This window comes from Embiotoca jacksoni, unplaced genomic scaffold (assembly GCF_022577435.1).
Source record: "Embiotoca jacksoni isolate LCO1_2020_lvr unplaced genomic scaffold, fEmbJac1.0.p SCAF_18, whole genome shotgun sequence".
NCBI lineage: Eukaryota > Metazoa > Chordata > Actinopteri > Embiotocidae > Embiotoca > Embiotoca jacksoni.
Genome location: NW_027185318.1, coordinates 12,586,557 through 12,613,414, shown reverse-complemented (window position 1 = coordinate 12,613,414; position 26,858 = coordinate 12,586,557). Strand labels below are relative to the sequence as shown.

Below are 26,858 nucleotides of genomic sequence, written 5' to 3'. Positions count from 1 at the left end.
TGAGCCGGAACAGTTAAGTTTTATTAGCGCTGAGCGGGAGGAACAGAAATTACAATGAAGACAGAAAACGTTTAGTCCATTTACAGAACAGAGATGATATAAAACAAAGTGGAATAAAGAGATCAGATCCTAGAGAGAGAGAGATTCACATGTTGTTGGTGTCCATGTCACTTTTGGCCAAGTTGGGAGAGCTGTGAAGAAGAGGGAGGAGGAGGAGGAAGTCAACAGGTGGCGATAACAGACAAGAGGATTTTAAAAAATGGTGGGCGGGTTCTCACCTGTTTGATGAACTGAGGAGCGTTGAAGAGCTCACTGCAGCCGTAAACAATCTTCTTCCCCTGTTTAGACTAGAAAAAAATACAAAAAAATTACACCAACAATGTTTCCTGCAGCAGAACCTGGTCCGAACAGTACAAATCGGAGAATTCCCATTTCATAGCGAATTTCTATTCATCAAAAAGATGAAACAAATCTCTTGTAAATTATTTATGGGAAAGTTTCAAATAAATTGTGCGCTGGACAGCAGTATTACGGTACCTTGGTGTAGTCCACCAGGTTCTGGTATTCGATGTAGTTTCCACCTCCTACCACAAACACAATGGCCTGAAACAGAGCAGCAGGTAGAAATTCAAACTTGTGTTTTAAGATGCATTTAAAGTCTTTGCAGCTTCTACGCAACTGACAACTAATGATTATATTTAAGCATCAACTAGTCTGCTGACCAATAAAACTACAGAAAATGGAGGAAATCCTCCAGCACAAAATTCTGAAGTCTAATTTGTAGTTATCAAATGTCTTATTTTCTCTAAACCCCCATTATTCAATATTTAAAATAAGACAGAGAAGCAATAAAATTCTCATGTAATGTTCACAGAACATAGAAATGTGTCGGTTTCTAATATTGTAAACACATTTGTATGAAGAAACAGAAAATGAACACTTATTAGGGGAATATTTGTATTTAGAAAATTAAGGGCTAGGACAAAAAATTAAATAAAACACATTTTAATAGAAGGTATGAACTTGAGAAATCTGAATGAAAAATGTGTCATAGAAATATGAAATTTAAAATAGTTTTTGCTGTTCTATTTTATTTGCAAGTCATTTTACACGCAAGACAAAACTAGTTTCCCCTGTGGGTCTAAATCTAAGGTCCAAGTCCAAATACATTTTAAGAAAGAGATAAATATCCTAAAGTCTGTAACTTCTATCAGAGCGAAGCAACAGTTAACTTTGCCCCCGGCAGGATTTGTGATGTGCAACATCCTTTCCAGTATGATTTGTATTCCTTTTCAATTTGTGTTTGTCCTGGAAAATCACCCCGAAATGAATCTTAACAATCAAACTTTGGTCCAGAAACACAAACTCACCTCCTGAAACGGGTTCTTGTTCCTGGGAATGGAACTGAAAGAAGAAGAAGAAGAAAAAAAAAGATTGACGAGAAAGAGATGATGAGACATTCCTGGACTTTCTATCACTCAACGGCAGCCTGTGTTTTACTGACTGACTGACGGAGAAGCTGCAGCTCTGCTAAAACTCAGCCGCCACCGAGCAGATGCGATTACTGAATTGTAGTCGTACCTCTCGCTGCCTCGCAGCATCTTTGGGTCGAAGTATCGGTAGTCGTCTGTGTCCTGGAAGATCATACAAGGAAAAAAAACAAAACATAAAATTATATTTGAATTTCCATATTAAGAAACAATTTCATTGGATGGCTGCAAACTTTCTTCAGTTACATCCTGACAAAACAGAAATCCTAGTTCATCATTGGTCACGACCACAAATCCAATCATCACTTCATCCACTCAGCAAGAAGAATCTTAGTGTTCGGAAACTTTATTGTTTGACTTCAGCCTCAACCTCCAGAGAGTCATCCAGTCATTGACCGAATTTTAGGCTTATAAAACACTGAATGCATCATACACGTGTGAGTTCCCTCGCAGTGAAACTACTGTAATTGCCATGGTAGCTGGTAAAAAAAAAAAATCACAAATCAACCGACGCCTCATCTGTGCATCCGTTCTCGACTGTCGAACAGTGAAGCTTTGCTGTGCTGCAACAACCACGAGCACGCGACCAGCGACTACTGTGCTGAGTGATTTAAGTTTGGTAGGCGTTACTCTGAGAAATTGTCGGATTTTAATATGTGGCTTCGTCTGCCTCATCGAAGTGGCCGATGCATTTTTGAGGTTAATGCTCCACGTCAATCTTTAGAAATTCCTGACGGTTTCCTAAACCTTAACCCCAACGTAACCCCCAAAAATGCAACAGGAACAACATTCACACACACGGAGGGACGATCTGATAGAGGGATAATGTGCTCTTCTATTTTCTTTCATCTTCATCCCAGGCCTGTTCACCCCCCCTTCCTACTTCCCCCTCCTCCACACACATACACACACCGCCTCACATTCACAACAACAGGATCTTTGTTGGTCCTCTGTAACTCCAGACGCTGAGAAACCTGCCGTGTGTGTGTGTGTGTGCGCGCGCGCGAGTGCTTGTGTGTGTGTGTGTGCGCGAGAGTGCGTGCTTGTGTGTGCGCGAGTGCGTGTGTGTTTGTGTTTGTGCTTGTGTGTGTACGTCTATCACTGTGAGGACCAGTTTGAGATTTTAGGAGGGAGGACATTTGGGACTTGTTTGAGGGTTAAGAGTTGGTTTTAGAACCAGTTTCAGGTTGTGTGTGTGTGTGTGTGTGTGTGTGTGTGTGTGTGTGTGTGTGTGTGTGTGTCTGTCTGTCTGTCTGTCTGTCTGCTCCCAAATGGACTACAAGTTGAGGAGCAAATCAAAAATTCCCCTCTTTGTTCTGTGCGCTGAATTGACGGCTTCACGTGTGGTCACATGCGAGTAGTGTAATCTGTTTTTAAAGAGTTACATCTTCAGTAGGAACCAATGGGCTTTGAGCTGAGAGTTAAAAAATTGAAGTTGTAAAGAAAATAAAAATGCACACATTTTTGGCAAAAATTAATAACAAACTGCACCAACTCGGAAATTGTTTAAAATGATAAAAAAAAAAAATAATAAAAAAAAAAACAGAACGGACAGACAACAATAAACTCACAGGATGAGACTTCATCTCCATCAGGTTGTCCAGGATCCGAGTGACTGGGAGGTTCTGAAAGAGAACAATTAAATCAACCTTAAAAACTTACTTTAACAACAAATAAATAGTTAAACACAAACTTACTTTTTAACTTCAAATAGTTTTATTTTGCATGATTTTATTTGGGATAATGTTACTTTTATTTCACCAGTTTCAAAAGGAAATCTCAGCGTTATTTTCCTCCATCACAGATTTGAGTATTTTAAATGTGTTTTAATGTGTTAATGACTTGAAAGTCTTTTTCAGGTTTAGACTGGTCGGTTTCCATCGAGCAGATTTACAGGAATCTGTGTTTGGTTTGGATTTTGTTCTCAAAAATTTCCATGAGCAGCTATTTTTTTTAAAACTGGAGATGTGAGCGTGAAAGAAAACTTCTAAAATCCTCCCCAACAGGAGCTGCATCCAGACTGAATGTTGAATGTCTGGTAATGCTCTGTCAGCTCTGCGGCTCATCATGAGCCTGACTTCAGCTTCTGGGTGAAGAAAACAGACAAACCTCCCCCGTTCGTGTGTCTGACAATTATAAATGACTTCGGGTCGGTGCCAGTTTCACCCTGAAACATCCCCAGCCTCATCATCCTTGTTGTCATCATCATCCCTGGGGTCCAGGAATGAGGAGTCCATCACATTAGATACGCTTGATTTAACCTCCTGCCAGACACAGGCCGGGTGGAGTGTTCTGGTGGAGCAGGCAGGTCAAATCAAGTGTTCGCTCTCTGAGCAAGAACAAATGAGCACGAACCAGGCTCTAACTAAGATGGAGTCATTTCGATTGTTTCTTCATGACTTACAAACGTGTACGTTTGGTTGGTGTTCGTAGGTACAGTTTATATTCCGTCCGCTTTTCCAGCAGTTTAACGGCGGCAGAGAGAATTGGACTCACATGTTGCTTGAGCACCAGGTTCTTCACACCCTCCATGACGAACTGCGAGCCGGTATTCATCACTCGGGAGAACAGCCTGCAGAGGAAGGAGGGAGGAAAACAAGGGAGGAGAAATACATGAAGGAAGATCGGGAGGAGGAGGAAGAGGAGGAGCAGGAGGAGGGGGGAGTGAAGCAATAGGAGGAGGACGGGGTTAGGCTGGTAGTCGACGAAGAGCAGAGTTTTCAATATGATACGAGCTCCGTCTAGAAAAACAAAGTCTCAAAGCTGCAAACAAACGATGGCTTTTTATTTCACTTGCATGAAAAGTTTCAGAAATTGCCCGTTTGCATTTATTTGACTAAATTACTTTTAAAACTATATTCCGTTTTTTTTGTTTTGTTAAAAAAGGCACAAAAACAGTTGAAAACATTATTATAAACAAATCATTTTTAATGTCAACTTACCCCATGGGTTTGACTCCACTGTTCCCGTAGTTAGCTGGTGTGGCGGCCATTTTTGTAAACGCCCTTAAAAAAAAATAAGTATGACATAGTTACAGTCTTGTCAGTTTTATCATCCACATAATATGATCAAATACAATTATCCCTGAACCCTGAAGCAATAAATACATTTCGTTGGAAATTCTTAGTCAAGTCACAGCTAATTAATAGTCAAGTAATTTGTTTTCAAGAAAAATTGACAAAATGTTTGTGACCGTAAATTTAAAATATTTGCTTTTAGGACATCTTAAGACATCACCTTGGGCTTTTATAATAATAAAGTGCATTTTTCATTATTGTTCCGATAATATATAGATCCTAAGATGTGGTATCGCTGTTTATGAATGATGTTGCTGAACATCAATTTTTTTTTTTTTCTTTTTTTTTTACAGAACAAGACCGACTCACTTCCACTGTTTGATGTAGTTGAGAGGTGAAAGGTCACAACCTGCGTCCAACAACGCCTTCTTATACTGCTCCAAGTCCGACTGAAACACAGAAAAACACTCGCAGGTTAAGATGATGATAGAAGCCACCTTTACAAAACCTCTTAAACTTAAGACTTGTTTCTCAAAAAGCAGCGTAACTGAAGACGCTCCAGGAAGTGACCTCTTCCTCACTGGCGGTTTGACAGATTCTCTCTCTGCTTTTTTTTTTTCTGACATTGGGGGATTTTATGAACTCGTTTTTACTCATCATGAATTTCTGTTTCAGCAAAAAACAGGAACCTTCAGAAACTCCTGCAGGTTAAAGAATGCCTCACTATAAATGGACTAAAACAACACTCGCTGGCATAGCGACGTTAATGCTACAGACAACCCATAATGCAACACTCTCTGTAGAAGAAAATGTTACTACATAAAATGACACCTTCTTTTTTTTTTTTTTAAATTAAAAAGGACTAAAAGCTTCGAAAAATTTCGTTTTTTGGACTCTTACTGTGGAAACAGTGCGCCCCCTATAGACCACATAAAAGTGTCCACACTCACTACAATGTAAGGGACTATTGCTGCTGTGGTATTAAACATAGTTCACACCTTTTTAAATACTGAATTTTGTGCTCAAATTTGATTTAGAATTAACCGATGAGTGTTAAGGGGTCAATAAACGAGGGGATACGTGCGGTGGTTTTGTCTTTTGGTCACTGATGTGCATTTGCAATTCTCCAACCTGCACAGTGACTGAAATATAAATATATAACAACACCTGAAATATGTCATCAAAGTGGTTTTCGGTTGCGAGTTCATCATCAGACTGATTTTTAGAAGTTGTTTTAAAGGCCCCACCTAAAGTGGGCCCCAAAACACATTGCCGTATAGGTTTCGGTGATATGAAAACATTCCACCCGATTCCTCCTTCGTATGTATTGCTATCGAAGGTGACGTAATGTGGATCATCTCCCCGCAGTCTCCTCTTTAATAAGTTCCTGATTGGCTGCTCAGCGGGAGCCACCGAAGAGTCGCAGAGCCACGTGAGTGTGGGTACGGGGAAAAAAAAAAGTGTGCGTGCGGGTGTTTTTGTAGAGCTGTAAAAATCCCAGAAAAGTCAAGCAGCACATAGGACGGGGGTGGGGGTAAGAGAGAGATCAAAGGAAGGAAAGAGAGACAAAAAGAAACAGACAGGGGGCCAAGAGTTGGTCACAGAGGTGGAGGGATGACCAGAAATGACAGGGAAGAACTGAAGGAGTGGGTGGCGAAGGAGGTTGAGCGGGGGTAATCCCTGGGGGGAGGGGGGATTTATCTCTCCGTTGGACCGAAGATAAAAGAAAGGCTCATGTCTTTGGCAGAGGGGAGAACCGTCTCAGCATCCGTCGGACGGAGGAAATGGGACGAAATTCTGAGAATCGCAGGCCACAAAGAAAAGAGCTTTTCCGATCATCAAACCGCCTCGTTACTGTTGGTCAAATCCAGTTCTGTCACTAACCCTGCGACCAACACCACGAATGTCTTCCAGGAGTCTTTTAAGTGCGACTCATTATCTCGAATTCAACGATTACTTGCGTCTTCTAGCAGAAACTCTCCGGCGTGGCCGTTCAGATGTCGTCTGCCCGTTCATGATGCGACGCAGGTTGTTTGAGGCATTCTGGGAGCTTTAGGGTCGTTTTAAATTAGCTTAATGCTGTTGTTGTTGTTGTTGTTTTTAAATTGCATGCAAAGTGTTTTACCCCACAACTAATGTGTGTCTGTTGAAATGTATCATTTACAACCATTTCCCGTCTTTTGCCAACGACGAGTAGAACAAGTGATGGCAGACGGCTAAAAAAAACGGTCAGATAAAGTAACAAAGACGTTCCGCTTCATGACGCGCAGTTGCCAAAACTTTATATTTAGCTTTTTGAAAACGTCCCCTCTCCCAATTGTGATGTCACCGGCGATCGATAACCCCGTTACGAGTTTTTGTTGGAGAGGTTTAACAGCGGTGTTGATGGATGTCCACGACTAAATGAGATTTCTTGCTTTGAGATCTTGGCCCGTTTCTGTTTTACCGATGTTGAATGATCACCGGCTTGAATAATTGAGATGGATTGTTGTAATGAGTTCTACAGGTGTGCGAGCTGAGCGCTCTACCCACATCAGCAGCTGGAGACCTGGACGGGTACGTCCGAGTGACTGCGTTTAAAAAGGAGAGAGAGAGAAGAAAAAAAAAAAAAAAGGTTCGGGGATATTTCAGGTGTTTTTCTGGTCTTGACTGATTGAGACACTTCAGGTCGTTGTCGGAGATTACCGATCCCCGTGTCTGCGTCAGGGCTCCCATCAAAAGGTGATAATGAATAAAAAGGAATGAAGTCCTGATGCGTTAGCTCGGAGCAAACTAATAACTATCACAGTCCCTGTCGGATTGTAAATGATGAGAGGCGTTCGCTGCCAAACTAAACCTGATGCAGCTGTGTTCCCTTCACAATGACTCGAACCAGGTCTCCGTTTTCTGAAGGAAACTTTGACTGGTTGTCTTTGTTCACTGGCTCACGATGAAATATGGCAAAGCCAAGAAGATACTTCTGGTCGAGTGAGGCCAGAATGTGGCTATTGATCAATAAATTGAGGTTTTCGCTGACTTCAAACCGTTTGCCTAAACTGTGTCTATTGTTTGCCAATCCACAGCTGGTGATGTAACCGTCCCCCCTGAGCTCTTTGTGGGCGTTGGAGAGGAAGAAGCCTGGCGGGGACGAAGGGAAGATCTGGAGTGCTTGCTGTCTGAGATGATGAGTGAACTTTTGTTTTGGATAGAAAACGGCACAAATCTCAAGAGGAATTTCTGCCATCGCGATCTCATCCCGTCGTACTGCCAAAAACGTCCTCAGCAAGACGCTGCAAGCTTGGCTTTAGGTTAGCGTCTACTTCTAAAACCTGGAAAAGACGCGATCAGTTGTGCACAATACTGTTTTTTATATAACAGTAAACTCATGAGGTATAAATCAAATTAATCCATTTGATGTTGGATGAGATGGTCAGGTTACCGAACTTCAATATGTTCATGGCGCTAACCGAATTGGTTCGGTGGTGTTTTGCATCGCAAAATGAATTGTCATTCACTCCATTCACACCAACATGTGTTTATTTTAAAACACATAATATGATGTTTCTTTTTGTTTTATGTATTAATATTGGGCGGTTCCAGTTTCCTTGCCGCTTCACACACACACACACACACACACACACACACACACACACACACACACACACGTGATGGTTTTCATCTCTTCAGTGGACGCTTGATACACCAACTGTTGATGTTTCAAAAGTTGTCCAGCGTTGCACAAATTTTACATAAAAACAGGTGGCTGGTACAAACTCACCTAATTTACTTTGGAGACTATCTTTTATTCTGAAGCTTAAAATGTCAGAACAGTTTACAATGATAAATCTGAAAACCCTGTCAAGGAAAAGTTCCACCTTTTGTCAATTTCTTAGATGATTTGCTATTTTAGAAACTTGTTTTGCTCGTTTCATAAATTTTTCTCTAATTCAGTAAAAAATAACTCCATACCGAACGTGAACCCATCACATCTCCCTCCAAAACAAGAACACAACAAAGTGAATAAACCCGCAATCAAAAAAGACAACAACACCTTCCTGACCTTTCACCCTGACGGTGAGTGTTAAAAGGTCTCCGTTGGTTCACAGGAAATCTATTTCTATCTTTTCTGCTATGGTTTTAATTTCTTTTGTCCCCACAGATCCTCCAGTGTCCTCCATGTCCCCGTTTTGTTCCTCGCAGAAAACACTGAACCGCAGGAGGTTCACAGAAAGATCCAAATTCCCTGGAGTCACTTTTCCTCCATCTGTGTGAGTTTTCATTTTGACAGGACTGAACCACAGTGGGACATCATCCCATCACCGGGGCTCCACTTTATCATCTGTGCACTCATACAACCTCTGACTCATCCCATAAAACACTCTGAAAAACAACATTCTGATGCTAATTCTCACCGCTTTATGACCACAGATTTGAATACAAAATCATAACTAAAAACAGGTTTTAAGGTTTCAGGTCATTTACGTAGAGAACGTCGGTGCTAATCTGGGTATATTTCAATGGACCACTATCGGCGAAAGTAGATCTTTCCTTATTGATTTTGCTGCACTGTGAAAACATTTATTTGTTGTCCGTTTCGACAGGTAAGCATGTTGTATTGTTGGTTAGTTTGTGTTTTTGTTGTTATTGTACAGTATTGTCAGTGAGAGTGTTACTACCTCTGAAGGAGCCAGCGGAGCGGTGATGTAGTAGATGAGGAAAAGTCTCATTTTGTCTTCGGGGGTCCCAGCTGACAAACAGAAACATTTACACACAGTTTATTCAGGGTTTTTTTTACCTGACGGGGTTGTTTTCTTAATGTGAAAAATGACAACAATAGAATAAATATTATCTGTGCGTTCCAGCAGTGAAACTACTTCACATCAACCTGCAGTTACTGATTCACTACATATCCCAGCATGCTTTTTGATCACTGTCTAATACTGTATTATTTATATATAGGTGTGTGTGTGTGTGTGTGTGTGTGTGTGTCCGTACCATCAGGGTCACTGATGATGTCCAGCAGTGATTTGTCTAAAGTCGATTTGCTCATCAGTTTCTCCTCGTACTCAAAATAAACGTCCAGTTTACGACTCTGAGGACGCAGAACAGCATCAGGTTAGTACAAAAAAAAAAAAGATCAACCACAATATATAATGAATACTAATACTGGTGCAAGTTGTATGTTCTTCATGTGCACTAATCTTGCATGAATGTTTAGTGTACTAACTTTGTACCATTAGCATGTTGACTGTAGTGTACCTTGATGTGATCGAGTACTGCGGTGGCGACGTTGGTGTGCAGGTCGATCAGTCTTTTCTTCTCCAGCAGCTCGGGCAGAGAGCTGCAGGCAACACGCAGAAGATTTTAAAATGTAGCCAAAAGAAACCACTTCAGTCCGTTTCTTTTTAATTTTAAATTTTTTTTTTATTGAACACTGTCACGCGTATCACCGTGTGGGAATTATATAACTAAAATGCCGTCAACGGGAGCGAATCCTCTTCCAACGCTCGCTGTTACATCCAAACACAACAGCCCTGTCATTTTAATTTTACTATTCTACTAAATCTCGATGCAGACAACAGGTTGTTTGAGAAGTGAGCCTTCGGCGTAGTTTCAGAGAAAAAGCAACAGGGTTTCAAAAAGGGGGAAATCAGATGTGTTCTGGCTTGTGACCCATCTGTCCTCTCAAGTTCATGGAAATTCCTTCTTTGAACCGACTCGCAAGCAACCGAAGAAATTCACTGAAATCTGACTTTTACTATTTTGAAAGGAGACGGTGACTCTTACATCAGCTGAACTGACACTGCAGAGACGTTACAGGAAAGACTGACCCGTATGAAAAGTGGACCACAGCTCGATTGGTGTGTTTCCTTCGGGCCCTTTCTCTTGCTGCCTATTTGTAAAATCAGTTTAACAATCCTGAGTTTTGGCTTTGTTTCTTTTGTGCGCTTGAATCATGTTTAAGTCTTGACAGCTGATGACAGATCCTTGTTTTTCCTCAAAATTTTCCCTAAAATGTTTGTATCTAACTACAACCTGTGCCGACGGTTGTCGATTGAGCGCCCACTGTGTTCAGTACCTGACAGCGGAGGTGAGCTTGGCTGTGTTGTCTGACAGCATGCTGATGGCTCCTTCATCCTCCCCCTCCAAACCCTACAGACGGAACAGATACGACGTGAATAAACATGTGAAATAATCCGGAGCATTGTTGACGCAGACTTTTTATTTTTGAGACTTGATGATTTCACTCGTAAAGCTCTTAAAAGCTTCAATATCAAACATGATGACATGGACATGATGTCTGGGATTTTTCAGGGCTTCAAGAATTTAAATGTTTTGGTCGTAAGTTTAATGACTTTGAACTTTGAATATGACTGGTGTGAAATGTGAGAGTGTCTCACCATGATGCTCTTCAGGCGTTTCACCTCGTCCTCCTGGGCTCTGTACGTGTCGAGCTCTTCCTGGACCGACTCCGCCACCTCTGGGAACGGACTGTAGCAAGGCAGAATAAATGAGCTTGAAATCTCCCTGAACTGAGAACAGCCTTCAACAATAATAAACCAAATATTCTGCAAACTGCAAGTTGATAAAAGACAGAATTTAGATTTTCGACACGACCTTGGTGAGGTCTGAGATTCTACTAAAAAAAAAGATGAAGGGTGGGCCATCAAGATATCATCAGCATATAGATTTATATCATAATGCTCTGATTTTGTTTTTTGCCTTGTGGAAATATAAAGAGATACAATAAATTATGCAACTAATTAGGGGCGTTACAGTACAAAATAATGATCATGGTTTGGTAGGAATATCAGTTTTGAGGTCACAGTTCAGCACAGCAGTTGTGACAGTTTTGTGATTTACAATAGCAAACTGAATCAGCAAATCCTAAACTTGATTTAGAGATTAGTTTGCATTTTAGCTTGTAAAGCGCTTTAAACCAATGACTGAAATAGTCACCAATTATCCGCTAATCTGCGATCCGTCGAACAGTTTCAGCTCCGAATGACAGGTGATGTGGTCTGAAAATGAAACCCTCCCTCTTCAGAAACCGACCTGCCCTTGTGTTTCTGCCAGAACTTGTCGGCGGCAGTCAAGTCGTAGGTCTTCCTGCTTTTCATCTTCGGTCTGGCGCCGGCAGGTGATGGCTCCGCCCCCGCGCCCTCCTCCATCATCACCCTGTTCAGATGGAAGTCCTGGTGGATACGGTAAGGCACATATTTTCACGAACTGGGTCAGGATTTTGGTTTATCGGTTGTCCAGATGCTGTGATCGTTGACGGCGATTGGTTATTTTGGCTGCTTACTGGTCCATCTTAAAACCACAACTGATGCAACTTCATGTAATACAAGCTATTTTTCTTGTGTTAAATGATCTACATCACCCTTTAAGTCTTTTAAATGCACTGAATACAAAGTGCAACCAATCAAGAAAAACCAAAGACGTCATCATCCAACTTGCTTCTGAGTGTGCTAAAATCCTCGCAGTGATTCGGAGACAGTTCGTGAACATAAAATCTGATCCAAGATCAGCAGCGGCCCTGAGAGGGCAGCTGTGTTGGAGATATCTGGGATGCGCTCCAGAGCGAAGACAGCCTGTCCTACAGCACATCACAGCTAATTACACCACGCTGGAACCTGACCGAGGCCGACGGGAGAAACAACATCCCTGTCCTCAACGCGTGAACCATAATATTAATGTTGCCATGGGAACAGCAGATGGATGAGAGGGGAGATTTGGTGTTGGGATCCCGTCTCCTGCTGGGTGGTAGACATGTTTATAGGAAAAAAAAAAAGAAAAAAAAGAGGAAGATGTGGAGACTCTGCAGCCATCTGGAGCGGCGAGGCAGAAAGAGCTGGCAAAACCAAACCACAACACAAACCAGATCGGTCTGGACTCCGGACCAGGAAGACCTTAAAAGATCCAAATCTAAAAATTATTTCACTTATTCTAAAACAAATCATGTTCAAAGTGTCATTTTCTTGACTCTGGTGCAGTGAAGTCACTTTTTTGTCATTCAACATCTGACATGAACACTAATATGAAACAGCAATAAGGTGATGTTTCATGTGTTGCTGCCCACCACGATCAGATTTATTAACCTCTCAATTATTAGTACTGGCTTCGAAAATAAAGCACAAGTCCGACTGTAGAACAAACTGGGTACCCTGGGTCAAGGAATATTAATCCTGCAGGATAAATATGAGACCGAAGGACTCGTTAGGAGGGATGTTTTCTGGGCTCGGTGTGCCAAACTTTGGTCCTTTCTAAAAAGCCAGTGTGTGTGTGCGCGCATGCTGATGACATGTTACATAACACATCTGTAATTCCACATTCCAGTGCTGTCAGTATTAACCTCAGCACCTCACTAGTTGACGGCTCTCTGGCTCTGGATGATATTTTGTGTGTGTGTGTGTGTGTGTGCGTTTGTGTGTGTGTGTGTGTGTGTGTGTGTGTGTGTGTGTGTGTGTGTGTGTGTGTGTGTGTGTCCTACCGTGGTAGGAGATGAGCTCCTTGTTTTGATGGCAGAGGATGAACATCGTGCGTGTTTGTATTACTCAAGTTGAAGGGAAAAAAAATTTCACATTGTGGGGACTCGACTTTAACAGACCCGATAACATACATTTTCGATTCAGCATCTTTTCTCTGGCACCAATGAAATGTGGCGTTCCCCAGGGTTCGATTTCAGGACCTTTTTTTTTTTATTCTCATTATGAATGCTTCCCTTCGGCCTGCTCTCAGCATCACAACACTGGCTACTGATTTGTTTCCACAAGTACATTCAAAGGCAGATGACTGACAGCTCACCAGCACATCGTGGATCAGCGCCTGATAGGTCCAGGTGTGGTGGAGGGGCGTGGCCATGTCCACGTTACGGTCTGCCAGGATGAACAGGGGCCTCTGGAAACTGGAGAAGATTAAAAAAAACTTTAAAAAGATAAACACAGAGTCAGACCTGACCAAGAAGACAGAAACTACTAATCAATCAAATTCCCGAGCCAACAAGAACACTGACCTGAACTGTCCAGCGGCCATGCTGTCTCCAGTGAACAGACTGTTTCTGGCGTCGCGCAGGTTCTCACGGAGCTTCTTGTCCAGCTTCTACACATTGAACACACAGTTCGGCACAGACGCAATAATTTAGTAAAATATCAACATGGCAATATAAAAAGTAAAATACATATGATGTTGTGTATTTCACAGTAACAAGATATATTGAAAACATACAGCTCAAACAATATTTATATTGTGGTATAAATGAATACAGTGACACCTCCAAAGCCTAGTTGAGACTCTTTGGGACCAAAGTGGACGAAAACCATTTTAAATTGTGTTAAAGTTACAAACACTTTAAAAAGTTGATACTCTCGAGCAGGGGTGTCAAACTCATTTTAGTTAAGGGGCCACATACTGCCCACTTTGATCTCAAGTGGGCCAGACCAGTAAAATCATAGTATAATAACGCATACATAACAACAATATTTCTCTGTTTAAATCATTGGTGAAGGTTTTTGGATGATAAACCCTATTTTAAGGTCTTTCTACAATAAACTAGAAACATAAAGACCAAAAACTCACGACATCAGCCCACTGTTTATCCGCCTGGGGTCTCCTCTGCAGATTCAGTGAGCGCTGCTGCCTCCGGAGCAGACATCGCATTTACGCTGTTTTTGAAGCAATTACTGGATCGATTAAAAAAAAAATTACAAAACGTTTGTACTCATAAACCTCCATATTCTCATTGAAATTCAATGTATGTCTTTCTGTAATTTTCACACTCAGCAAAGTCATCCGGTGGGCCGAGCTGGACCCCCTGGCGGCCCAGATCCGGCCCACGGGCCGTATGTTTGACACCCATGCTCTAGAGAAAGAGAGGAAGGTTCCAGTTCAGCATGTTAGAGTGAACTCACCACAGCAACCATCTCTGCTGCGTTTCCTCGAGGACAGCGGATGATCGGCACCGCACCTGATCAGCACCAACACATATTAGTAAAGTTTCATCCAACTGAGAACATTAAAGAATTAAAAAGAAATTGCTTTAATCAGACTTGTACTTTTAAGAAACAAAAACTACTTCCAAATTAGTCATTCTCCAATCTATGGAGTTTTGACCCTAATAAAAAAATTAAAAAAAAAAGATGACATTACCATCTAGTGGACTGAAACAGTAACACACTGAGCTGGGAATCACTAAACTGCCTCAACCCGAATTAGAAATGAGATTCATGTCCTGCTCACCAAGCAGATCAGGTTAAAACCTTTACACCTCGCAATGTATGAACCTGAGAGCTGCACTCACCCAGAGTGACGAAGAAACAGAAGAGACTATCCACGATGGTGTCCATGATGGCATCCATGTCTGTGTCCTGGATGTCTGCTCTGTTGATGGCTGCACGGGGGAGACAGAGACAATCAGGAACACTCACTCACTGTTGGTTGTGTGTGTGTGTGTGTGTGTGTGTGTGTGTGTGTGTGTGTGTGTGTGTGTGTCCTACCGTGGTAGGAGATGAGCTCCTTGTTTTGATGGCAGAGGATGAACATGTCGTCTTCCAGAGTGATGAAGTTCAGGTACTGATCGAACACCTGAGACACACGGATAGCACCACTGATTAGTTACTGCAGGACACAATAATGTGAACAAATCCTTCTCAGCTGATTCACCAAAGGCTTTACAAGGCTGCAGTTTGTGCTGCAAAACAATATAAATGCGGTTTTATAGTGGAGGAGGGAATGGATGCAGCGCTTGTGAACGCAACACCGAAATCGGCCGTAAGATTTGTCTATAAAAATATGAGGGTAACCATGGTAACCTTGGTGACTTGGCTGACAGCGTTAGCGGCCAAAGCGGTGCTGGCGATGTCCTCCAATTTACTTCGACTGATGGCAGAGATGAAGTTCAGGAAGTAAGACTCGTACAGCTGGTTCCTCAGGTCCTACACACACACACACACACACACACACACACACACACACACACACACACACACACACACACACACACACAGAGGACATCACATTACAGTTCTGAGCTTCTGGCTTCCAAGATTCAGTTTTCTCAGCAAAAATAAAAATCATTCTCGCAGCACACAGACAAAGTTAGTCAAAGCAGTCTCTCTATGTTTTATACAGCCAGCAGTTTAGTGAGCACGTGAGAGCACCTGACAGATTCTGTCGATGTTCTCCTCTGTGGGCATGATGAAGTAGATGGCTGGAACCTCTGGAATGGGATCTCTGTCTGAGTGTAGCAGCCTGAACACACACAAACATCCCATTAGTGTGTGTCTCTGAACTTAAAAACACAACACGGGAAGGAAAAATACTCTCACACCGCAACAAAAACATATTTTGTATGTTATTCACTTTCTATGCGTGTCAATGTTTTTTTTTACTTTCATCCGTCAGATTGAATTTCAGACTTTGACATATTAAGAAACTGAGTCTTGACTTTTTGGACAAAGATACACTAATAAAAAATGTCAAAAGATTTTCTAATTTCAAGGTAGGTTAATGTTTGATATCAAGGCTTATCAATTAGGTTGTGTGACAGTTTTTTTCCCAGCATCCTTCAGTCCCAAACCCAAGTTGTATTTTCTTTCATATTTTTTAGTGTGTCTCTTACAGATGCAGGGTGATGCCCATGTCTCGCAGCTCTTTAACTGACAGCAGTGGGGAGATGATGTCTTGGCCAAACCGGTCGTATATCAACACCTGCGGGAACACAGAGGTCAAAGGTATCTGGTAGAAAACTCTGCTTGAATGGACTACAATTTACCCAATAAATAAAATACACAATTAAAATACAGACTACAGTAAGAATTGAGGACATTTCTCAAAGAAATATAAAAAGACGACTAAGAAGCTAAACACACGTCTACACAGCTGTCAGACCAGGACAGTTTTAAAACTGACTTTTATGTGTCGGTTATCAAGCAGTCAATTTACTACAAAATGCTCATAATTTACTCCCCGCTTAATTCTGTGACTCCTACTATATCGTCAAAAGAAATGTCTGAGTTACCTTCCATACTGGCTCGGCTGCTGTGTTATTCAGAGGAGGAGCGTTGAAGTTCAGCATTCGCTTTAAAGCGACTGTAAAAAAATAACACACACACACAAACATTGTTTACACTTAAATCTCGGTACACTTTTCCAGATTTTCTTTTACACATCAGTTCAGATACAGTTTCACAGCTCTCCACATAAATCATGTTCGGGTTTAAAAAAAAGCAATGGACACAGTTAATTGCAGAGATAATAAGTTAAAAATAGTATAAAGTAAAAAGACACCCCACAATTTTTTTTTTTTGTTAGATTTCATTGTGTCTTTAAAAAGCAGTTATGTTGTCTGGTACAACGCCAGCGTAATACCCAGAGACGTCACTAGATGACGTAGAGCTCTCAGGAGGAACCCAATACATGTTGGAGGCACGCGCGCCAGAATCAACTCTGAAATCAAGGTGCCCGGAAGCTAAAGGTCTCTGCCTCTTTGTTTCTACATTCAGGTGGGTTAACATTCCTCAAAATGAAATGCACATACCTCAGTGTACGGCATAAGAGTACAGTAAATATTTTCCGATAACGTGCGGTGTTGAGTAATTCTGATATAATGTTTGAAATGCCTAATGCATAAGTTGAAATGCTAGGCTAACGGACCTGTTGCTAACAGTCAAGGTGACGTACAGAGTACAACTGCAACACTAAGGAGACATGAAAGCGGTTTGTTTTGTAAGTTAAACAGCCAGCAGCAACATAAAGAGCTAATGAATCTCTTCACAGTCTACAAAGCCGTTTTGTGTGTGAGTTTGCTTGTTACAGTAGTTGTGAACGCGTGACTAGGCTTGATATGAGCACTTATTGTATCAGTTAAGTGTATCACTGTGCAATTGATGAATTGTACATGAAAATGCTAAATGGGCATGAATGACTTTTCATACGTTGTTTCACTGGTCAGTATGTAACTATATTTTATGGACATTTATGTGATTCATATCATAGTATTGACATGAATCACATGATGTGTTTATACTGACCCGAGGTTATTAATGTATTTCCTACAGATGTTGTGACATCTGTTCTACGTGAAGATACTGTAAATCACAATTGTTAACTTGTTGGTTATCTCTGAAAGTCGTTGTCAGGGGCTTCCTATGCAATGCTTCTTAGCGTAGCTTGACTAAAGGTCTCTGCCTTTTTGTTTCCACATTCAGAGCTGCAGGGTTTGCAACCACACAAATATCTCTTTCTGCTCAGTCTGTTTGGGGCGTCAGTTGTAATTTGGTGGGAAATAATTCAACATTTTCTGAACGCACAACTAAGATTAAAGAGGCTTTAAGAAGCCACAGCGTTGCATTTGCGTGATTTAAAGAGTTTTATTTTTGCTTTCTAAAAGACATATTTTTTTTTACTTAAGCACCTGCAAACGTCGCCGTTAGCAGCAGGTAGCATTAGCTGGTCCCGTTCCGCCCCGAAGCTAGCAGCACGGACAGCGAACAGGCTAAGCTGCTGCTGAACCCTTTCTTTAACACGTTAACGGTCTGCTTGGTTTGTTAACCAATCTGTAAGGGAAGGAAAATTGAACGAGTTCCTGTATCTGTAGTGAAACAGAAACGCCAGTTAAGCAGCTCAACCGGCAGCTAGTTTAGGATGAAGACTGGCAAGTTAGCTGGTTCGAGGCCTGACAGTGCAGGTAAACCTCTCCAATCACACCGGGGGTCAGCGGAGCTCTCTGCAGCCCGTTACCGCCGTTGTCTGCCGCTGAAAGTAACCGTTGTCGACGGAAAGAAATCAGTTTTACAGACCTGCCTGCTTCTCCCGGACAGACGCCGCCATGTTTGATGTTGTTGGTGGTGACGGGACGAATGATGACGTGGCTGTAGCCTGACGTCAGCTCTCCGTGACAGAGGTGTTGGAGAAACAGGATGTCTCACTCTGCCGCTGTTTGCTCGTCAAACAGGCGTTATGTCAGAAGAGGTGTGACTCTTTCGCAGTTTCCCACGACGGAAAGACAGAGAACAGCCATTAACCCTCCTGCTGACACCCTACAACTTTCCGATCAGGCTATAATTTTTACCACTCTGAAACTAAAGTAATATAATAATTTATGAGGCAGTTAAAAGCAAGTATTTCCCAGGCACAAGAGGACAAACGAAAAGAAAAGGATATATGAGGATATTTGAACGAGGTGGAAAAGAACAAAGTAAAAGCAGAAATAAAAAGTGATAAAGAATCTGAAACTTTGTTTTAGTGAACTCACATCACTTCAACGCCTTTAAGGACACAGCAGGAGAACATTTCACTTTCATTCCCAGGAAGGGATAGCGATCAAATAACGTCAATGGACATCCACACACACTTTTAAAATGGTTCTTTTAAAAAACATAATCATGGCAATGTGAAATACAAAAGCAAAGCAAAAAGTCAACATTAAAACCTTAAAAAAATAAACAATGTACAATAGAAAATATGAATGACCTAAAAGCAGTTTTTCAGGCAAAGATATAAAATCAGCACTGTAAAAATCACAAAAGAGGTTTATCAAATTAGTTAATGCAATGACCATGTCATCATTCATGTAGATTTTAAAAGGAGAAATTTCAGACATCTTAATGCTATGTGAGGTTTCAATTTAAAGGAAAATTCTTGGATTTACCAGGTTGGACGTCATTGTTGTTGATGAGTTAATATAATGTAACTGAAATATTTTTATGGACGTAGTAAAAAACATAATCCTCAGTTGAGCTATTTGCAGACTGTCAGAAAAATATAGAATAACATCAGACTGAACCTTTTCAAAATCACATGATTAACAATAATAAAAAAAAAAAAATCCAAGATGGAGAATTAACATACCCATAAATCAGTCCTTATCATTAGCAACAATGACTACCACATTATAGACAACTTAACATCGTGTCATGGTAAATATATTCATATAACTCCAGTTAAAAGGACGCTTTTCTCTGAGAAACAAACAATACCCGTCTTTAAAAAAAAACATTTTGATTTTGTTTTGAATCAATATCGATCTTTCTCAACATCAACAACAAAACTGAAGCACTTTAGATAAACGACAAGATATATTGATCTCTGAGAAGCTGAGATGGACATTTTTCAAACTACTTTCCGACAAACAAACAATCAAAAGAAATCAATATATTACATCGATTGAGAACTATTGTTAATTGCAGCTCCAACAACAGTTCAAATGTCAAAAACATCAGAAAAATCAAAGAGTTTATCTTTAAGTCATAAACAAGTTGCTGGAAAGTCCTCCTCTAACTCCGTGTGGGGAGAAGGTGCACGTGGTGGCTGACAGCCTGCTCCATGGAGCTCTTAAAAGCCTGGTAGGAGGAGGTGACGGGCAGCAGGAGGTGTTTAGACGCAGGCTCGCTCTGAGGGAAGAGCCCTTCGTCCCTCTGCTGCTCCTCTTCGAGTCCTGGTGGGGAGGAGGTGAGAGGGTGGAGGAAGGAGATGGATGGAGGAGGGAGAAGGTCGACTGCTGGTAGCGCCTCCGCTCCGGTGGCGAAGTGAAGGAGGTCCTGCAGGGAGACAGAGCTCCTTCCAACTGAGAGGAGGAGGAGGGGAGTTTATCATTATTACCAGATATGACTAAAAACTTTTTTTTTAATTTTTTTATTTGGAGCTGAGAGCCACAGAGAACAGAACTAATGCTGCTAATTTTTCCTCAATGCCAGCATAATTCTGTGATTTTGAATTAGCACAGGTATCTCTTAAAAAAAAAAAAAATAGATCCCTGATCCAAATATATGCAGGATTAAATACAAATCCTACCTTCGCATTCCAGCAGGAAGTGTCTCCAGAAGGTGACGACGGGCATCTCTCGTCTCAGTTTCTCCTCCTGCTCAGAGAAGCTGACGGTGAACAGCTGGCCGACGGTCTGAGCCGTGAGATGATCTGCGGCTTCGCAGAAAACACCGCAGAAGACCGACGGGAAGAGCTGGACCTGCAACGCAGCACCGTTCAGTTTAATCATTTTATCGTTCGATTCTTTCTTTTTTTTCCGGATCAACTCCTGAACACACCTTTATGCTGATGATGCTGTTTTAACTCAATTTAGTGTGAAATGCTGTTTTCAGAGTTTTCAATTGAAATCCCACAGTGGAAACCTTTTACCCGGTTAAATAAATGAAAACTAACGTAATGATAATATCTTCACCACAACCAAATGCTGTGTCATCTCACAACACTGCACTGCTCAGTCAAACGCAACTAATTAGTGATGTGAATCTGCAGGATAGTGGAGACAAACAGCTGCATATTTGTGTCTGATAAAGCTTCAAACAGTGTGCGGGGAGAAAAGAAAACGTCAGTCACCTGATCAAAGACACCCAAAGTCTGCAGACCTTTCCGAAACCTGCAAGGAGGACAAAAACAAGCAAAGTGAAAAAAAATGCAAACAAAAAAAAGGAAATTGAGGAACATTGTCAATGGGATTAGAAAAGCATATCTAAAGTTTAAAAAAAGAAACAATTTAACAATGATTACTACAGAAAATGTGCATGAATTACCAGTGATTTCTTAAAAAGAAATTAGATGTGATGTCTTTCCATGTAAAATAATAAAAATATATTTAAAGTAATATAAAAACTATTTTTACTGTGAGTAAAGTGATTGACTTTGGGTGGTGGATGGAGGTTTTGCATGTTTTAATCCATTTATTACTGTATTGGTAAAGTGGGGTAGTCTTATTATCAAGGCCATTTTATAATCTTATATTTTGGCCAATGTCACATACTGTAAATAACATGTACTGTGCCTTTAAAAACTGCTGACATTTCCATTTCCATTCCTTTATTTTACCTCTGTAGTGGCAGCTGCATCCTGGTGATCATGGTGAAGCCGACCAGATCCTCCACCAGAGCCTCCCTCTCCTCCAGGCTTGTGATTGGTCGGTTGCAGCCGGCCAGCTCCAGGTACTCCCAGCTCTCTGCCATGACTTCTTTCAGCTCATCTAAAGACTCCGCCGCTGCAATCTGAGATGAGGAAATCGACCTTTTGATTATTACAGGACTTGTGCACTGCCGGTGTTATCGGCTGAGAGGAAAGAACGTATAACCGGGGAATTGGTCCTGCACTCACCCGGCTCACTTGGTGGGTGAAGTGTGTGTCGGGGGTCATGTGTGTGACGGTGAGTGGGCGGTTGGACGGGTGGTTGAACAGACACTGGTAGAGAGCTCGGGAGAAGAAGCCGACAGGCAGACCGCCGTGGACCATAGAGAGAGCCAGCAGGCAGCCGACGTCGAAGTACAGGTCCTCACGTAGAGCTGAAACACACACACACACACATACATACATACATACACACACACACACACACACACACACACACACACACACACGATCCCATGTGGGATGTTATAAGTGTCCACATACAAGATTGTAAAAGACACCTGTCGACCAATGATTAATTATTTGCTTGCATGACGGTTTTGTTCAGTAATTTTTTTTTTTACCCTGGGAGTCCAGCGCCAGATTCTTGGATCCATCTGGACCCTCAAACATCACAGAGTCCTGGATCTGCTGCACCAGCAGCTTCAGGAAGTACTGCCTGGCTGTGTCGCCGTCCCGGAGGCTGCTGAGAAATGTAGTCCGCAGCTTATCTTTGAACCTGGACAAAGATTGGTGGACGGTTGAGAAGACGACACATATGAAAAATGCCTGAAGCAGAGCTGCAGAAGCAAATATGTTAATCCCGGCGGAGGTGAGCTTTTTGCTCCACTGACCTGACGGACAGAGTGTGTGTGGGGTCAAAGTCGGTCCTCCTGACCAGGTCTAGACCAGCTGACAGAGCCTGGTCTCCGCTCACCTCCACCTGGACGCTGAGGGGAAGAACCTGAGGGACCAAAGACTGCAGGAGCTCCTCAGGTGATCCACAGCTCACAGGTAAAGATGGTCTGCCAGAGACAGAGACCGTAAACAACCAATTCTGTGTCCGAGGTGGGGGAAACGTGGGTTGGATTCGTGTACCTTTTACAGCTGATGGAGGAGTAGATGGGGGACAGACGGCGTTTGGACAGCCGACTCCTCCTCTGACCTGCCCGAGGAGACACAACCAGGGAGGCTGGAGAAGACAAAAACACTTGTTCACAGTGTGTATGAAGTTCATTCATCTTTAAAATAGTTTGTAAAGCAGAGAGGAGACAGATGCTTCAAAAGGTAAATGGTAAGCCCCAACAACAGTTTCAAAAACACCACTCGGACCTTTCCTGTCAGTAGCCTGTGTGCAGTCGGTACAGGCCCAGTCTCTGGTGTCCGACCTCAGCCCCGAACACTTCCTGTGAGTCCCTCTGGATCCACACAGCCAGCAGCGGATCACCTCAAACCAGCTGAGAGACACGCAGAAACAGAAATGCCACACAATAAACCCTGGAGAAGCATCATTCAAAGTTTACACTCCACATATGTGAAAAAAATCCTAGAAAACTCGAGGTCTGCTCAGTTCAGTTCTTTTAAATCAGGGCCGAAGGCTTTTATATCTGCCGCTGAATTCCGGACATTTCATTCCTATTATGGTCATTTTTATTGCGCTGATTTTAAATTTCAATCACCTAAATCACATGATATTATATCTTGCCTTAAAAGAAAAAGTCAATGTCGTACCCTCTCTTTGCAGAGTGTATGCGTCCGTTGTCGCAGAGGCAGGTGAGAGCATCGCAGTGATTGTAAACCTCCAGCAGGTCTGAATACGCGTTTGCCTCCAACTCCCATGATGCATCTCTGCAGGAACCAAATGCAAAAAAAAAAAAAAAGAAAAAGAATTTGAATCCAGTACCTGGAGCTCTAAGTCAACAAGACAATTCATACCAGATATGAAAAGAAGTTCAGTCGTCCTCTGCACTAAATAATGAACCGACAAACTGAACTGAGGGGACGAAACGCTGCAGAAGAGAGAAAAAAAACGGTCACCTCACCTCTCTGGGATATAGATTCCCATCCTGAGCATGTCCTCCTGGAAGCTTTCCTTGTTGTTACAGAGCGTACATCTGAAGAAGAAGAGGCCTGCGCTGTGGGCCTGACGCTAACACATATACATATATACACACACACACACACAGGCAGAAAGTCAGAGTCAGTCCTGTAGGATTTTAAGCGATGCATTTCCAGTATCTGCACGAACGCCTCACGAAAGTTCAAAGAGAATATTTCAAAACGTTCACTCCCCTGACCTATGAATCTGGAACAGATATATAACTTCACATATTAAATCATTTTTGTTTGTTTTTTGCACACTACCTGCACACAGTCTCTGTGGAACCAGCTGGCGTGGCAGGACGGACACTTGAGGACGGAGTGGGACAAGACGGGCTCGATGGAGTCCAAACAGATGGAGCAGGACTGAGGCAGGCTGACGTCTGCATCCACACACAGAGACTGAGAGGGACTGTGATTCGGACAGTAAGACCTGGACACACGGAGACGGAGGGTCGGACCACATTAACCCGCTACGGTTGTCGCTGTGTTTTAAACCTACAGCTCTGCAGAGGCCTGGACGGATTACGATCCAATTGTTCAGCTGACTGTTCCTCGGAATAAATAGATCAGAAATTTGCCGCCTGGTCAGTCTGGACCTCATCTCAACAGACACCAACTACGTCTGAGCTTAATACCCTCAGAATTTTTTTTATTTCTAGAAATCTATTCCCACCCTTTAGCACCAAGTTGAACGTGTCGTCAGCACTCACGGGAAGAATCCGGTAAACTGGGAAACAAACATATGTTTCCTCCCGCAGGGGAAGTGAACCTTCTTCCTGCATCTTCTGACGTTACAGCCGACACATGCTCCCTTCTTCTTACAGCCAAAACACGTCTAAAGCACAAACACAAAACAAACACATGGTGAGCACAGCTATATGTTTTATCCGTGACTAAACATAACAGGGTTTTGGATCTCCATTGTACTATTTTCTACAGAGTGTGGTGTAATAAGGCTTTTGGCACAAGTTTTTGCTGTATCAGTCTTGTTTCCACAACGTCTTGTGTGCCGAGTGTTAAATAATAATAATAATAATAATTAAGTGCTCACCAGTGAAGCCGACCGGCGGATCTCCTGTTTGATGTCGTCCACCAGGAAACCAAACACGCCCTCGTTCTCCTCTCCCCGTTGGTATAACCCACAAGACGACAGCTGAGACGCAACACACAGGTATTATATTACGAACACACACTCTGGATATCACATCCATCACACAAGACCGGACGTAGGCTCCTCTTCAGTAAGAACACCTTTCTAACAAACAAGGAGATTTTGTTAATAACCGAGAAACATGGAAGGACACATTAAGTGTTGTTTTCTTTGAACAGAAAAATAATCTGCAACTATTTTGACGATCAAGTCATTTTAAACATTTTACGTGTATCTTGGTATGCATTCATCTCCCAGTTTATTTCCATGTGTTTTTCTGTCACTTTTAGAGCACTCTGAATTTCATTGGGCTTGTTTGAAATGTGCCGTATGAAAAAGGACACCTGTCGACTTACCAAACAGAAGTAATGGACGGAGAGTTTATGCTCTTTGAGTGTGACCTTTTCCCCAAACATCGCTGGGTCGTCATCGCTGGACCTGCACAGAGCACAGCCTGGACACACACAACACACACACAAAACACACAAACATCACCGGATTGTGATTATTTGAGCTGACAGCAATCATTTTACTTAATCATTAAAATCTTTTCCATTCATCTGTATAAACAAAAAAGCTAGATGAAACAGAAATAAATGTCACCGTCACTGTTTCCATGTCAGTTTTTACCGTTTGAGTTTTGACTGACACTCTTTTAATGACTTTTTCCCTCCACACGCAAAGACGCTGCTATAAGTTTACTTTTTTTTTTTTTTCATCTTTTGACAGCATGAATGTGCTCAGAAACAGTGGTGACGGTGAAACATTTAAGTGATAATGTAAACATTGGACAGGTTTCAGACACGTGTGTGTGCATCACTCACAGTTCTCCTGGAGGTTGTCGATGTCGGCTTCCTGCAACCTCCTCGCTTTCTTCTTCATGTTTGTGCAAATCAACCCTGCAAGAGCACCACTACATGGGATTAAAGGTCACATTTACTGAGCTTTCACCAAACAAGCTTTATTATCACAAATTGCTTCAGTCGGCAACATGCTGAAAAAATGTGAAGGTGAAGAAGAACCACTCGGGCCACCTGTAGCCGAGGCTGGATTAACAACCAGGCAAAGTAGAGAGAAACAATGAAATAGATCTCCAAAGAAAACCCAAAGCTATTGAGTCCATTTACAAAAAAAACATCAAATCTTCATATTTAAGAGGCTGGGACCATTAAATGTTCGCCATTTACTTGTTAAAAAGAATTAAAATGATTAATAAATTATCAAAATAGTTTCTGATTGTCAGTCACCAATCGATTAGACAAATTATTGTTGCAAGTCTAAAGGCTATTGTTATGAAATGTTTATATACGAGAGAAAATATGAATCAATGTGACATGTACTGACGGAAAGAACAAAAAGATTAATGTAAAAAAGGTATTTAAATATTAAGTGACAAGATTGGCTCAGATCCCGTTGAAGAATAAAATACTATCAACAAACGTACCTTAAAAACGAGAAAATATTTGTCCATAAACCTACTTTACATTCAGTGGTGATGAATGTCACTTTGTTGTAATTTTCGTGTCATTTATTTTGGTAAATTTATTCCGCTTGTTTGTGTTTACTTCTCACTAACGCCGTCGAGTTTTTAAATTTCCCTCCTTCAAAACAAAAAAGCCTAATTTCCGCTTCCGCTGATTCTTCTTCTTCTCAGGTTTTAACACGCCCTTGGCTCCCGGTAGCAACATTAGCGCCCCTTGTTGGTTGGTATCGAAAACATGATTTGTGATATTTCTTATGTTCTTTCTCGATCCCCTTTCAGGTCATTGTTTGTTTTCCACAGAATAACTGGTGACACTTTTGGACATTTGTTTTGAATTCAAAGGAGTTTATCACAGGACAGATAAGTCGACAGGTTGTGAGATAATATGTGACACCTGTCAAATAGGTCAGTGTTTGTGATGCAGTGTCAGAGTCTGACCAGCAGGGGGGGGGCGCATTGATTAGCGATATGATAGTGGCAAGTCTCCTTTTATGAAGACCGTGAAATATGGTCGAAAGCAGAAAAAACACGTGAACTTTAATGGTAAGATTATTTATATATTTTTTTAAATATAATTTTCTTAATTGTAGCCTATGTTCTCTGTTTAAAATGTAATGCAACTCCATCAGCTGATGAAGACCATGAGATGCAGCTGATAGCTAAACAAATAATTTTTTTTTAAAAGCCCATAGATGATCATTGAGTAGATTATTTAATAAAAGACTTATTGTGTTGTATTTTATGTA

At 41.7% G+C, this 26,858-nt stretch overlaps 2 protein-coding genes across 2 annotated transcripts; both read right to left on the bottom strand.

Moving 5' to 3' along the window:
- On the bottom strand, positions 1–18,337 carry scfd1 (sec1 family domain containing 1). Its single transcript, XM_069152833.1, has 25 exons — positions 18,286–18,337; positions 16,506–16,576; positions 16,107–16,195; positions 15,646–15,736; positions 15,298–15,420; positions 14,983–15,070; positions 14,787–14,876; positions 14,398–14,453; positions 13,503–13,588; positions 13,295–13,394; positions 11,543–11,682; positions 10,888–10,978; positions 10,566–10,639; positions 9,746–9,827; positions 9,482–9,578; positions 9,163–9,233; positions 4,877–4,956; positions 4,433–4,495; positions 3,987–4,062; positions 3,062–3,115; positions 1,582–1,634; positions 1,371–1,404; positions 538–603; positions 279–347; positions 1–191 (listed from the first exon to the last, which is right to left on the bottom strand). Exons 1-25 carry the CDS (start codon positions 18,314–18,316, stop codon positions 168–170), a joined length of 1,899 nt encoding a protein of 632 aa, XP_069008934.1. The 5' UTR covers positions 18,317–18,337; the 3' UTR covers positions 1–167.
- A 1,075-nt stretch (positions 18,338–19,412) lies between these two features.
- Positions 19,413–25,511, bottom strand: g2e3 (G2/M-phase specific E3 ubiquitin protein ligase). The gene is made up of 16 exons (XM_069151832.1): positions 25,454–25,511; positions 24,986–25,083; positions 24,531–24,632; positions 24,190–24,314; positions 23,741–23,909; positions 23,419–23,525; positions 23,108–23,224; positions 22,709–22,833; positions 22,475–22,568; positions 22,231–22,401; positions 21,961–22,115; positions 21,587–21,771; positions 21,308–21,480; positions 20,822–20,861; positions 20,279–20,450; positions 19,413–20,051 (listed from the first exon to the last, which is right to left on the bottom strand). Exons 1-16 carry the CDS (start codon positions 25,509–25,511, stop codon positions 19,762–19,764), a joined length of 2,181 nt encoding a protein of 726 aa, XP_069007933.1. The 3' UTR covers positions 19,413–19,761.
- Positions 25,512–26,858: the final 1,347 nt, after the last annotated feature.